Source organism: Gracilinanus agilis, chromosome 4 (genome assembly GCF_016433145.1).
Source record: "Gracilinanus agilis isolate LMUSP501 chromosome 4, AgileGrace, whole genome shotgun sequence".
Taxonomy (NCBI): domain Eukaryota; kingdom Metazoa; phylum Chordata; class Mammalia; order Didelphimorphia; family Didelphidae; genus Gracilinanus; species Gracilinanus agilis.
In genome coordinates, this window is record NC_058133.1 from 233,994,113 (window position 1) to 234,009,606 (window position 15,494).

The 15,494-nt window shown below is 38.6% G+C and overlaps 1 protein-coding gene across 1 annotated transcript in view; it reads left to right on the top strand.

Moving 5' to 3' along the window:
• DNAH17 (dynein axonemal heavy chain 17) overlaps nucleotides 1–15,494 on the top strand; it is a 233,897-nt gene that overhangs the window by 146,167 nt on the left and 72,236 nt on the right. Inside the window, exons 43-48 of the mRNA XM_044675175.1 lie at nucleotides 6,161–6,309; nucleotides 7,955–8,237; nucleotides 9,309–9,482; nucleotides 10,583–10,790; nucleotides 10,889–11,054; nucleotides 14,201–14,303. Coding sequence (XP_044531110.1) covers nucleotides 6,161–6,309; nucleotides 7,955–8,237; nucleotides 9,309–9,482; nucleotides 10,583–10,790; nucleotides 10,889–11,054; nucleotides 14,201–14,303 — 1,083 coding nt within the window. The remainder of the gene's footprint in view (nucleotides 1–6,160; nucleotides 6,310–7,954; nucleotides 8,238–9,308; nucleotides 9,483–10,582; nucleotides 10,791–10,888; nucleotides 11,055–14,200; nucleotides 14,304–15,494) is intronic.

Sequence of the window (15,494 nt, forward strand, 5' to 3'; positions counted from 1 at the left end):
ATATCGTATTCCAAGCCTTATGGTCTTTTAGCGTGGAGGCTATGATGATCCTGATTGGTGCTCCTTGATATTTGAATTGTCTCTTTCTGGCTTCATGTAAGATTTTTTCTTTTGCTTGAAAGCTTTTGAATTTGGCAATAATATTTCTAACCGATTTCTTCTCTGGGTCGAATGTAGTGGGTGTTCTATGAATCCTTTCGATGTCTATATTGCCCTCTTGTTGTAGGACTTCAGGGCAATTTTGCTGAATAATTTCTTTTAGTACGGAGTCCAGGTTTCTATTAATTTCTGGTTTTTCTGGAAGACCAATTATTCTCAAATTGTCTCTTCTAGACCGGTTTTCTTGGTCTGTCACTCTCTCATTGAGATATTTCATGTTTCCTTCTATTTTTTCAGTCTTTTGACTTTGTTTTATTTGTTCTTGTTGTCTTCAGAGATCATTAGCTTCCAATTGCTCAATTCTAGCCTTTAGGGATTGATTTTCGGCTATAATCTTTCGGTTTTCGGCCATAATCTTCTGGTTTTCAGCCATAATCTTCTGGTATTCCTTTTCAATCTGGTCATTTCTGGTGTTCAATTGCAAGATTTTACCTTTTAAACAGTTATTTTCTTGCCAGATCTCTTCCATTTTCCTCAAAATCTGTTTTGAACTCTTCCATAGCTTGTGAGGAGTTTTCCTTATTTGAGGAGGGTCCGGATGCTTGTTTGTTCTCCTCCTCTGTTTGCTCGGTTGTCTGGATTTTCTCTGTGTAAAAGTTGTCGAGTGTTAAAGGTTTCTTTTTCTTGTTGTTATTCTTTCTCTTCTGATTTTCCTGAGACTGGGTAGCCATCATTAGCCCAGCAGCTTCTCAGGTTTATCCTCGCGCTCAGTGTCTGTCCACGGTCTATTGGCTCCTGAGGTCTGAGTTCTGGTTTTTTCCAAGGTCAAGCCCCCTGGTGGACCCCCTTGCTTGATCCTCTGCAGGAGGTTCCTTTACAAGTCTCAGGGCGCTGCTTCCACAGTCGTATACCCGTCTGCACTGGGTCCCCACTCAGCTTTTCAGAGCTTTAGTTCCTGGCTGTGTCTGCCTCCACCCACGCCTCCACCCGTGCCTGTGCGCTCTGTGCCCGGCGTCCACTCTCTGCTCCCGCGCTCAGATTTTGCTTGCGTTCTTTGGCTTATTTGGGTCCTAAATCTTGCTGCTCTCAGGAACAGGCCCTGGAGCTGCCAATGACTCGATGGGTGCCCCAAACTTGCTCTATTTCTTTTTAGCCAGCTTCGGCACTATAGATGTTGTGTGTGGAGGGGGTGGGGGTGGGGTGGTTGCTCAGCACGAGATTTAGTGAGAGCCCTTTATAGCCTGGAAAAGTCTCGATTCCACACACCTTCCACGTTGTGCCCTGTTGTGGGGTTCCTTCGTTCGTCTGGACTTGTTTTTATGTCCCCTCGAGGAGTTTTGTGTGTTTCGGTCAGGAGAGGTTAAGAGCTGCTTCTTACTCTGCCGCCATCTTAACCCGGAACCCTCTTCTATCTTTCTTACTTGGTTCTTGAATACCTTTTTGAGTTCCTCAAGAGCTTGTGACCAATTTTCATTTTGGGGGGGAAGTTTGGATGTGTTTGTTTGTCACTTTCTGCTGTTGCTTCTTCTGTATTTTGTTCTTTTTCACCATAGAAAATATCCAGGGTCAAGAGGGTTGTTTTTTGGGATATTTTTTTGTTGCTTTTTCTTCCTTCTGCCACTAGTGGATTGAGGTTCCTGCATGTTGATTGCTTTCTTAGCTTCTGTCTCACAGGGCTTTGCCGGTGTAGTATCTTCTCTTCCCAATCAAAAGCCCAAGTCAGGACAGGTAATACGATATTGTGTAGTGGGCTTTAAAGCATTTTGCCCTGAACTGTCTTTCCATACCCTGCTGCCTTGGCTGTGTCCAGCCCTGTCTCTGCCCAAGCTCCATGCTCCGCTGCCCAGGCTCTGCTCTCTTCAGCCTCTGGCCTCAAATCTCACTGCCAAGGCCTTGCACTGCCCTCAGGGGTAAGTCTGTGGTGCTTTCAGCAAGATCCAGAGAATTTAGAGACTTACCAGGCCCTCACTCTGATTCTGGCATGGTAGGTGGTGTGAGGGAAGGGTGATCAGCTTGAGCTTTGATAAGTATAGTCTCTCTCCCTTATAGTGTGGGAATCCCCAAGCATTGCCTATTGCCTAACTTTAAGGCTGCATCCCTTGGGAAAGGCTCTTTACTCCTCCGATTTTTATTTCTGTTCTTTTGAGACACTTTGTAATGATTGGTTGGAAGGAGATTCAGAAGGTTCCTGCTACTAAGCTGTCATTTTAGTTCTGCCTCCCAATTCCTAAGGAATAAGCCAGAACTAAATACAAAATTTGAAGTCCAAATACAAGACACAAGAAAAGTCCCAAAAGGTAAATAAGAAAGAAAATTTAAAGGACTCATTAAGGTCAAAATGTTTATATGTATATATGGAAAAGATGATTTCTGTAATTCTCAAAAATTACTCTTAGTAGCAGAGAAGATAGAAGGAATTTACTCATAGAGAGGGTGAAGTAAGCAGATTATGATGATATGGAATGATATTATGTATGTATGATATGATATATAGGCATATGAATGATATGTAAAAAAAAAACAATCAAGGGCTAAAAGAAAGAGTTGCACCGAGAGAAAAGGAAAGGGAGAAATAGAATGCAGTAAATTATATAACATAAAGAGGCATGAAAAATCATAATAGAGAGAGAGGGAGGATAAGGATGGTGTGATGGGAAATGTTTAAACTTTACTTCATCTTAAAGGACTCAGAGAGGGTAAAACAAGTATATGCAGTGGGGTATATTATATATATATAATATATATCGTACCTCACGGAGAAATAGAAGGGGAATAAGACAAGGGAAGAGGGAGATAACTGGGCAGGGGGAATTGGGGGCGGGAGTGAAAAAGCAAAACACTACTGAGGAAAAACAGAGAGAAAGGGAATAGAGAAGGATTTAAAAGGAATGATATGATGGAGGGCAATACACGATAATCATAATACTGAATGTCAATGGGATTAACTCACCCATTAAGTGGAAGCGGATAGCAAAGTGGATTAAAAAACAGAATCCTACAGTTTACAAGAAACACATTTGAGGCAGGGTGACACACAGATTCAAGGTAAAAGGCTGGAGCAGAATTTATTATTCATCATCTAGCAGTGGTTCCCAAACTTTTTGGGCCTGCTGCCCCTTTTCCAGAAAAAATATTACTTAGCCCCCTGGAAATTAATTTTTAAAAAATTTTAATAGCAATTAATAGGAAAGATAAATGCACCTGTGGCCATCACTGGCCCCCTAGATTGCTGCAGCACCCACCAGGGGGCGGTAGCGCCCACTTTGGGAATTACTGATTAAAGTTAAAAAAGTAGAAGTAGCAATCATGATAACCAGACAAAGCTAAAGTAGAAATTGATCTGATTAAAAGAAATAAGGAAGGAAATTACATTCTGTTAAAGGGTACTATAAATAATGAAGTAAAATTACTAAACATTTATGCACCAAATGGCATAGCATCTAAATTTCAAAAGGAAAAATGAAAGAAGATCAAGGAGGAAATAGATAGTAAGACCATATTAGTGAGGGATCTCAACCTTCCTCTTTCAGAACTAGATAAATTGAACCAAAAAATAAATAAGAAAGAAGTAAAGGAAGTGTGAATGAAATGCTAGAAAAAATAAATAAAACTGAATAGGAATAAAAAGGAATATACCTTCTTCTCAGTAGCACATTGTACATATACAACTAACCATGTACTCAGATATAGAAATATTGCAAACAAATGCAGAAAAACAGAAATAATGAATACAACTTTCTCAGATCATAATATGATAAAAATTATACTTGATAAGGGTCTATTGAAAGGCAAATTTAAAATAAATTGGAAACTAAATCTAATTCTTCAAAATTGGTGGGTCAAAAAAGAAATCCTAGAAATAATTGAAGACTTCATTAAAGAGAATGACAATGAGGAGACATCGTATCAAAACCTATGGGATACGGCCAAAGCAGTATTCAGGGGAAAATTTATATCAGAGTGCCTATAGCAACAAAATTGAGAGGGATTGAAATTTGGGATTGAAACTTAAAAAATTAGAAAAAGAACAAATTGGAAGAGACTAGGGGTAAATGACCTCAGCAAGCTAGTGTTCAATAAACCCAAATACCCAGCTTTTGGGACAAGAACCCATTATTTGACAAAAACTGCTGGGAAAATTGGAAAACAGTATGGGAAAAATTAGGTTTTGCTCAGCATCTTACATCCTATACCAAGATAAATTCAAAATGGGTAAATGACTTAAATATAAAGAGTGAAATCACAAATAAATTAGGTAAACATAGAATAGTATACCTGTCAGATGTGTGGGAAAGTAAAGAATTTAAGACCAAGCAAGAGATAGAGAGCATTATGAAATGCAAAATGAATAACTTTTATTATATCAAATTAAAAAGGCTTTGTGCAAACAAAATTAGAAGAAAAGCAACAAACTGAGGAAAAATTTTTATAACTAAATTCTCTGAGAAAGGTTTAATCTCCCAAATACATAGGGAACTAAATCAACTGTACAAAAAATCAAGCCATTCCTCAATTGATAAATGGGCAAGGGACATGAATAGGCAGTTTTCAGTTAAAGAAATCAAAACTATCAATAAGCACATGAAAAAGTGTTCTAAATCTCTCATAATTAGAGAAATGCAAATCAAAACAACTCTGAGGTATCATACCTAGCAAAAAGCAAAGGAAAGTGATAAGTGTTGGAGGGGCTGTGGCAAAATTGGGGCCCTAATACACTGCTGGTGGAGTTGTGAATTGATCCAACCATTCTGGAAGGCAATTTGGAACTATGCCCAAAGGGCTTTAAAAGACTGCCTGCCCTTTGATCCAGCCATACCACTGCTGGTTTTGTATCTCAAAGAGATAATAGGGGAAAATACTTATACAAAGATATTTATAGCCGTGCTCTTTGTAGTGGCAAAAAACTGGAAAATGAGGGGATGTCCTTGGATTGGAGAATGGCTAAACAAATTGTGGTATCTGATGGTGATGGAATACTATTGTGCTGAAAGGAATAATGAACTGGAGGAATTCCATGTGAATTGGAGAGACCTCCAAGAATTGATGCTGAGCAAAAAGAGCAGAACTAGGAGAACATTGTACACAGAGACTGATACATTGTGACACAATTGAATGTAATAAATTTCTTTACTAGCAGCAATGCAATGATCTAGGACAATCCAGAGGAACTTATGAGAAAGAGTGCTGTCCATATCCAGAGAAAGAACTATGGGAATAGAAACGCAGAAGAAAAACAAATGATTGATCACATGGTTCATTAAGGATATGATTGGGGTTTTGGCATTAAAAGATCACTCTACTGCATATATGAGTAACATGGAAATAAGTTTTGAATAATGATATATGTATAACCCAGTGGAATTGCTTTGTCAGCTCCAGGAGTGGGATAACCATAGAAAAGTATTCTAAATTTTTAAAAAATCTTAAAAAACAAAAAAGAAAGTTATCCCAGGCCTGCCCATCAATCATATTTGAAGGAGGCTCTGTTTGAGGGAACACTACTAGGGAAGGCATCACCATGCAACTTTATATTACCCAACTATTCAAAAAGCCACCCCCTCCTTGTGTATACCTGTTAACCATCACATTTGGGCAACTGAGGAAAAACATTTGGGCAACTGAGATGCAGTGGCCATTTTCTATCTGAATTCTCTATCTCATCACTAAAGTCATCAAATAAAAATGAAACCCTTGCTGATCTCTGGTGATCAGCCTATCAACAAATTGCTACCTTGTTATAGGTTTAATAAGCTCCTTTCATTCCCTTTTATTCCTGAATTTTGCCTCATTAATATAGGCAAAAGTCTGAAAAAAGAATTTTCTTTTTAAAAGAAGCTAGAATTGTCCCAAAACAGAATAAAATATTTTGCAAAATGGTGAGTTCCCATTACTGAATGAATGCAAGTAGAAGCTAGATGATCACTTCTTAGGAATGTTATAGAAAGGGATCCATGCATTGGTCCATTACTGAGATGATATAATCTATTAAAATATTGGGTATTCTAAAGCAACGAATGTCATTTCTCCTGGAAACATGCTTTCATGTTTGCGCTCATTCTAGGTTCTGACCTTAGCCAGCAATGAGCGGATCCCCCTGAATCGCACCATGAGACTAGTGTTTGAGATTAGTCACCTTAGGACAGCCACCCCAGCCACGGTTTCCAGAGCAGGAATACTTTACATCAACCCTGCTGATCTAGGATGGAATCCGTAAGTTGTGATTTTATTTTTACCTTTCTTATCTGTGCATGTCCAAATAGGAAGGGGGAGGAAAGTGAAGGCCTCATAGCCAGGTACAAGAAAAGCCCAAGCTAATGTGCAAAGAGATAGAATTCTTGGTGGGCTATTCAGTCTTCTCTCCCAAGGGCAAATTAATTGGTTTAACTTCCTTGACTAGGGGCATAAATGTTTGGAAATATAGTTGCATTATGCAAGTTTCTTGTAAAGACAGTGAAATTAGTGGATAGATTACTAGACGGAAAGACCAGGGTCCAAATCACCCCCTTCATAAGACATTGGCCAAGTCACTTAACATCGCCCTAGGATTTATCTTCTAAATGATAGACTGGTAGTAATCTACCTTGTGGAGAAGGTTCTGGAGGAGGAATCTGGGGCTGATGAAATTATACATCCTTCAGGGTTCAGGGCAACTAGTTGGCTCAGTGGCTAGAACTGCAGGCAGGTCTGGCCTTAGACATTTCCTAGCTTTGTGACCCTTAGGGCAAGTCAACCCTAATTACCTAACCCTTACTGCTCTTCTGCCTTGGAACTGTATCAATTCTAAGACAGAAGATAAGGGTTTAAAAAAAAAAAAGAAATTACACATCCTTCACCTTAAGAGTGCACAAAACTTGAGTTATCAGACGCAGATTCAGCAAAATATTTGAATATGCTAATGGTTCTAATCAAGATATAGTCATATTAATAGAAGATTAAATATAAGCAAAACACATGAATGTATGAATTGCTCTCCTTTCATACTAGGTATTAACTGAACTATAAGGAGATAAATATTTTACAGATAATAATGTGCATCGTGAGCATTGGGTAATAATACCTACTGAGGTTCTCATGGCACTCTTGGGCAGTTACCGTGGCACAGTGGATAGAGTGCTGAGATTGGAATCAGGAATTCAAATGTAGTTTCAGATATTGCCTGGCTATGAGAACCCTGCAACAAGACATTTAACCTCTGTCTGCCTCAGATTTCTCATCTGTAAATAGGAATAATAATAGCCCCTACCTTTTCAGGGTTGTTGTGAGGATCAAATGAGAAATTATTTGTAAACTCTCCAGAACATAGTAGGCACCATATAAATATTTATTCTCTTCCCACTTTTAAGGTTTATGAAATTCTTTGATTCAACTCTGAAAACATTATTAGCCCTTTTCATACAGAGAAGAATTCATATTCAGGCATTTCTTAGTTAACCACAGAACACTGTAGCTTAAATAACCAAAAGCAGGGGCTAACTTAAAAACAAATTTAAATTTAAATTTGAATTATATTAAGTATTTCATTTGTAGATCTGGCTTCCTAATGACACTTAGACTAACATGAAGATAAATTTGGATTCTCTGAATACCTGGAACTGTGTGGGCAATAGCGTTTAAGCTCCTTGAGGGCAAAGAACTATATATAGTCTATGTATCTCTGGCTCTAGTATAGCACCTTTCAGGGAGTAGGCATCTAATGGATGTTTATTGATTTGAGCAAACTGAATTGGGTAGCTAGCCTCAAGCTGTACCAGAAGAAAGACAGAAGCTAGCTTGGGATAGTGGCAACCTTCTCATGGTATATTCAGGGTTGATTATATGTCATTAACATTTTCTAATTTCTCCCCTTCTTTTCTAGTGTGGTAAACAGCTGGATTGAAAAACGAAAAGTGCAGTCAGAGAAAGCTAATTTGATGATCCTATTTGATAAATATCTTCCCACATGCCTAGACAAGCTGAGGTTTGGATTTAAGAAGATCACTCCAGTTCCAGAAATCACAGTGATACAGACTATACTCTACCTCTTAGAATGTCTTTTGACTCCAAAGAATACTCCTCCAGATTCCTCCAAAGAGCTTTATGAGCTCTATTTTGTGTTTGCATGTTTCTGGGCGTTTGGAGGAGCAATGTTCCAGGACCAGGTAAAGTCATTTCAAGAAATTGTGACCTAGAAACTTTTATTACTTTTGTTCATAGTACATTTAGCAGCACTAATTAAAAGATTGAAGGATCATTGAATTAAAATTAGAGACCATCTAATCTACACCCAAGATATTAATTAAATGTTCAACAAAAACCTCTCAAAAAAACCCATAGCATATTTTTAACATAATTGTTATTATTTTTCCATAACTTTCTTAAGTCTAGAAATCAACAAACCAATAATCAAGCCCTGATTGTGCTTTCTAGAGCCATTAAACTAACTTTAGCACATCCATAAGACCATGCTTCTCATTTTATAGAATTTGAGGAAACAAATTCAGAGATGTCTGGGTCACCTAGTCTCAGGGTCAGGATTTGTACCTAGCACTTCTGACTCCAAATAACAGTGCTCTTTCCACTGTGCCACACTATATGTTTGTAGAAAATCAATATATGTGTGGTCCTGATTTGGTCAGTTATTAGTGGTGAGGCCATAGACCAATAATGGTGAACCTATGGCATATGCACCAAAAATGGCACAGAGTGCTCTCTGTGGGCATGCGTTCTGCCCTCCCCCTCCCCCCCACCCCCTTCATTCCTAGAAAGACAGAGGGACTCTGGAGGAGCTGCTCCCCTCCCCCTCTCCACCGTGACTAACAACATTTTTTTCACATCCCCCTGTCTGTCTGCCCAGCAGTCCAATGGGAGCTCCAGCAGAGTAAGGTAGGCTGCTCACAGGTGCAGAGCTAGAATGGAGCTGAGTGCTTGGGCCACTCTCCTCCCCTTCTCTCCACCTGCGCTGAGGACATTCCTCACTTCATCCATCCCTCCACCCAGCACCCCAATGGGAGCACTTTCTCCTTCCCCTGTATATGGGGTAAGGGATTAGGGTGGGGCATGCCTAGCATTCAGTGGGAAGTGGGCAGGACCCAGCACTCTGCCATAGACAAATCTCTTAGCTCTGGTCTCAGCTTCTTCACCTGTAAAAATGACCTCTAAGTGACTTCCCTTCCAGCTCAGTCTAGATTCTAATAGACTTCACTGGTCATTTCTGATTTTTTTTTCCCTAGCTTGTTGACTATCGTGTTGAGTTCAGCAGGTGGTGGTTGAATGAATTTAAGACCATCAAATTTCCTTCTCAAGGAACCATTTTTGACTACTATATAGACCCAGATAGTAAAAAATTCATGCCATGGACTGATAAAGTGCCTCAATTTGTATTGGATTCTGATATCCCATTGCAGGTAATACCCCACAAACTCTGAACCCGGAATCAGGCACAGAATTTGTTTTTCCCCCTATGTCTAAGAAGTGTCCATTTGTACATATTTACTTTATTTTACTTTTTATTTTTAAATATTTTTCCATGATTCTATGATCTGTTTTCTTTCCCTCTTCTCTTCCCTCTCCCCTCCCAGAGCTGACAAGCAATTCCACTGGGCTATACAAGTGTTATCACGTGATACCTATTTCTATATTATTCATTTTTGTAATAGAGTAATCTTTTAAAACCAAAATGTACACAGTAATTTTAGCAATAGTACTTTTCCATCAAAGTCTGGGATTTTTTATTTCATTTGGTCTTGCCACCTGAAATAGCGGAATGGGGGGATGACAGAAATATTTGGTATAGCAGTTAAATACTCAACTTAGCCAGGGGAACTAATTAACCTTTTATGAGTCCTTTGGGGTTATATTGATAAAGTAGGAAGTAACATTAAAGAATTTTAATAATAAAATAAGATGGGGCAAATGGGAAATGGGGCAAACTATTCTTAACAGCTATAGGGGTTTGGGTGGTCCAGGAAATTAGGGCAGGGAAGATAAAACTTACACTGCACTATACTAGGCTAAATGCAAGCTTGACAGGGTTTTGGGGATCTCACTGCTTGCTCCAAAGATGTTCTCAGCTGTCCCAGGGTCCAGGGTATGGTCCACAAACTCCACTGGGTCACTACCAATAGGCTGTCACAGGCCTGGAGGTCCACCCTCCAAAGCTAGTGATCCAGACCTATTTGTAGTTCCTCAAAATATAGTCCAAGTGGGCGTTCTCCAGTGAAATCAGGGCACAAGCTCCTCCACCAGTGGCAAAAACTCCCAACTGTCCCAGAGTTCAAAAGCCCTGTGACCTCTCAGCCACATTCCAAAAGCCCTTAGAATGTTCAGCTCAAGCTTGCATTTTCCAATAAACTTTTCTAAAAATTTCACTTATCTACCTTGACTTATTCCTTATTATACACTTTAATCTGCAGATAATTTAGTCATCAGAAAGCCTATAGGATAATGGTTTCATATTGCTTTTAAACCCTCACTTTGTTTCCATGGATTCTCTCCCCACTCCCAGGCTTCTTTGGTCCATACAACAGAGACCATCCGAATCCGGTTTTTTATGAATTTATTAATGGAAAAAAAGTGGCCAGTGATGTTGGTGGGCAATGCTGGTACTGGCAAGTCAGTGTTGATGGGTGATAAACTTGGCAGCCTGAGCACAGATGAGTATGTGGTACAGTCTGTCCCCTTCAATTTCTATACAACATCTGCCATGTTACAAGGTAAAAAAAAAAAAAAAAAAGCTTTTTTTTTTTTTTTTGCTCTAATAAGAAAATGATTCCCAGGAAGCCACTGAACTAACACTCTTTGAATTTGACAGGTGTTCTTGAGAAGCCTCTGGAGAAGAAATCAGGGAGAAATTATGGACCTCCAGGCACCAAAAAGCTTATTTACTTCATTGATGATATGAACATGCCAGAGGTGGATAAGTATGGAACAGTGGCACCTCATACTCTAATTAGGCAACATATGGATCATGGGCACTGGTAAATATGGAATCTTTGATAATTGTGAACATCAGGAATCTCATCAAATAGAATAAACTTTCCACATAAATGTGATTAATCCCTGCAAAACTTTAGAACTGAAAAGACAAACTCCTAAGTCACTCGCTATATAGGGGACCTTTAAGACTAATTCTCCCCACATTATAAAGTTTTGTTAATAACTCAATCACTTACATTTCAATAGTGTTTCAAAGTTAAAAAACATTCCCACTTTTCCCTGTGAGGGACTAGTAACAAAGATTATTACATTCATTTTACAGATGAGGAAATTGCCTCATAGAGGCTAACACCTCTACAAGGTCATATAACATCTTAGGGATAGATCTAGTTCTAGAACCCAGAACTAAAGACTAAAGTATAGCCTCTTTCCACTCTGCTACTTGACCTCTTAAGTTGCATTTCTTTTGTACAGTAATGGGGGAGGAGGCCAGGGAGGGAAGGAATGGTGGACTCTCAGGAAAAAGAAAGAAATGTAGAGAAAGAAAGGAAGAAAGAAAGAAAGGAAAAAAGGAAGGAAGGAAGGAAGGAAGGAAGGAAGGAAGGAAGGAAGGAAGGAAGGAAGGAAGGAAGGAAGGAAGGAAGAAAGGAAGGAAGGAAGAAAAAAGAAAGAAAGAAAAAGAAAGAAAGAAAGAAAGGAAAAGAAAGAAAGAAAGAAATGGAAGGAAGGAAGAAAAGAAGTGAAGTTATAGCTTTTCAATAATTAAATAACTGGAGACTTCAATATATTAAAAATAAGTAATTATACAAGAGATTCAATGTAAAGGTTATCATCAGAGAAATTATGACAGGAAAATAAAAAGATCTCAAAACCTAGTGAGAACAGAAAATGATCAAGTAACTCCATTGGTATTCACACAATATAAAGAAAGAGAAAGGAAGGAAGTCTTGCAAGCTTTGGTTGAATTTATGGAAGGCTAAGAGCCTCAGGTGATTAGAACTATACTGTTGAGTTATCTTTATTTTTTGGAGGGAAGACTGATATGGATCACGAATCCACTTACCTATCAGATATTTGGAAAGTAAAAAAAGTATTAGCAAATTGAGCTAAGGCATATATGACTGAATCATAATATTGAACTTCAAATTTATATGTCTTTCCAAGAATTGTGAACAATGTATTGTTATAGGGGTGCAAAATGGTGAACCCCTGGGTTCGGGAAGGAAACCATTCTCAAGAATGAGAGGACTCCAAACTTAGCTTAAAAGTAAAAAGAAAGATTTATTAATAAGATAGGATTAATGGCCAGCAAGACAGCATGAGTGGAGCAGCCATGGGAGGCTCCCTCCCAGTCCCCCAGTTCTAGTCCTTTTGTATCCTTTCCCCATAGTATGCACGTGACTCCTGGCACTCAGACATTCAGTTGGGTGCAGGGTCTGTCTGAGACCCTCAGGGCTTAGACTGTCCAGGTGTGTTCCGGAGGTGTATCTCTTTGTCTATCTCAACTTAAAGGAATTCCAAGGACAATGGTCTTTGCCCAGGGAGTCATTAGGGCAGGAAGGGGGAAGGGAATTCCCCTGTTCACAGCCCACCTGAGTTAAGGGGTACAGGGTCTCTGCCATCTCTGCACAATGCCCATGTCAGTATGAGTGTTATAAAAATGAGATCCTTTAACTTTTTCAGTAATGAGTATGTAAAATATTAGCTCTTATTTAGAAAATGCTATACAATTATCCTCCTCCTCTCATCATGGCTCAAAATAACCCTCTCCATGCCAGTTGAAAACACAAACACTAGTAGGTTCTACCACACTAGAAAATCTTAAGGGATAGTCCTAACAACAGGCTGAATCAAATTTTCCAAAGGATCAGCCTAATTCAGTACAGAGTTCATCAGCAACAGACTAGCCTTTTGGTGATAGGTTTTCTTTTTTAAAGCAATGCAAGCAACCAAGGAAAATATAAAATGCTTTTCAGTTTTGTGTGACTTACTTCTGCTTCTATAATAATGGTGGCAAAGAATGCTAAGAATCAGGATGTTTTTTTTAATTTTTTAAACCCTAATATCTTTTATATATCCTTCTATATTAATTTTTTTATTTGTTACAGGGCTAGGCAATGGGGGTTAAGTGACTTGCCGAGGGTCACACAGCTAGGAAGTGTCCAAGGCCATATTTGATCCCAGGACCTCCCGTCTCTAGACCTGGCTCTCAATCCACTGAGCCATCCAGCTGCCCCCATGAATCAGGATGTTTTAAATAAACTTTAACTTAGTTGATGATATTCTAAATGAGATCCTTGTCCAATGACCAACTAGCAAACATACTTAAGGAATTAATCATCTCAATTTGTCAGTTCTTGCTAAAAATGAAAACAGAAGAAAGGAAGAAGTTGCAGCTAAATTAAAAGATGGCTCTAAGATTCTCCTTGGAGACACAACTAAGGAGTCAGGAGAATTGGTTTTTAATCATGTTGCCAATGGCCAAAAAAAAAAAAAATTTTTTTAAATCTGCTATCCATTCCTCTTTCCAGTATTACTCAGACATAAGAGAAAATAAATATAACATTAAAAAAATCAGTGAATAAACAGATTCTTGAGAAGAGCATCAGAAACGGCTAGTGAGCATTTACCCTTCTTGACAATTCAAAAATTTTGAAAAGAGCAGCAATAGCTTGAGGCTGTGGAATCTATTTAGACTTGATGACTAGCATCTGAAAAAAATATGCTCAGCCAGAATTTTCAAACCTTTTGTGCCTTTCTTTAAGATTTCTACCACATATACTTGTTCCTCCCCCTCACCCCCATCCAAATCATCTAGATTGAAAGCAATATGGGTATACTGGACAGTGTTAAAATTGAAGGCAGGAAGACTAAGGTTCAAATTCTATTTCTGATACTTTATTAGCTATATGATGCTGAGCAAGTTACTTAAACTATCTAACCATTTTCTTCATCTGTCAAGTGCGGTTATTTATACTAAGAATGAGGTATGTGGAGTGCTTTGCAAACTTCACCAGTAGGACAAATGCCAGTTGTTATTAGTGGGAGGATGGAATGAAATGGGCTATTTCTGCTGATCACATCAACCCTGATGTATTAATTATTTATTTCTTGAGAAGACCTAAGTGAAACGGAAGACTTTGGTTTAGTGGTGAATTACCCTGAGGCATGTTTTCTTCTTACTCAGGTATGACAGAAATAAGCTGACATTAAAAGACATTCACAACTGTCAATATGTAGCTTGCATGAATCCCACTTCTGGCTCCTTCACCATTGACCCCAGACTTCAGGTAGACAAAGAGAAGAACAAATGATTTCTGCATTAATAATGTCTTTGTGTTAAATTATATATAGAGAGAGAGAGAAAGAGAGAGACAGACAGACAGACAGACAGACAGACAGATAGATTGAGTGGGGGGAGAGAGATTGAGAGAGAGAGGAGAGAGAGTGGTGTGTGTTTGGTAGGATAGCAAATGTGGGAAATTTGTGTTGGGAGCAAAGCTCTAACTAGCAATTTTTATTCCTATGTTAAAGAGTATAAAATATACCCTCAAATTCTTGGGGAAAGGGGACCCAAAACCAAATTAGGAAAAGGGTATAAATGGAGGGTACAAATGGATAAACAAGATGGGGAGTAGCTCACCTGAGGTACAGCCATTAGAGGGAGAAAGTGTGCCATTTGGTAGCTTTCTAATTTTAACCAGTTGGGAAATTCAATTGTTTCTCTGCTGCTGTTTCTCTTGAAATGTTATACTACTCAAATTTTTGGTTCACTGAGGCGAAGTTCTAGTTACTCTGCTGTGGTTCTGGTTTTATTTGGAAGGTTAGATCCACATAACTGGTACCCTCTGAAAGATTCATCTGGAGTATAGAATGAGGAATTTATCATGGAATGCTAGGGCGAAAAGGAATGGAAAGAGGCTATATCTCACCAGTAGATGTATGCTTCTTTGCATGCCTAATCACACCTATTGCTAGCAAGAAAGAGAATTTCACAAAATGAAATAAAAAGGCTACTTCAGTGTCTCACACTGACAAGTAAATTCCTTGTTATTTCCTAACTTTTTTATAATATAGCTTTTATAGGCTCTTATTCAGTCTTTGAGAGAAAATTCACTACAATTTAACAGAAAAATATCCAATTCACCTAGGTTAATAAGTTAACTAGTTTTGGAGGGTTTTTGTATTTTATTTTCAGCTAGGACAAATAAAGATAGAAGTAGAAAACCCGACCCAGACTCTATGACCCTAGCTAGATAGGTTTTCTATACAGCTGTGGAAGGAGAGACTCACCTAACAGTGGATGGACCCAGACAGGGGAAGAAGTAGACACAAATACTGTGAAAGTCTGTCAGATGTCCTTTAATTTTCCTCCAGTGGGACCACTCCAGTTACCATTCTTTCCCATTGTCATATAGGGGAGTCATACTCCCCATCTTGAATCTTCTGTTTGATTAGGGATCTTAGAGGATTCCGTCTCA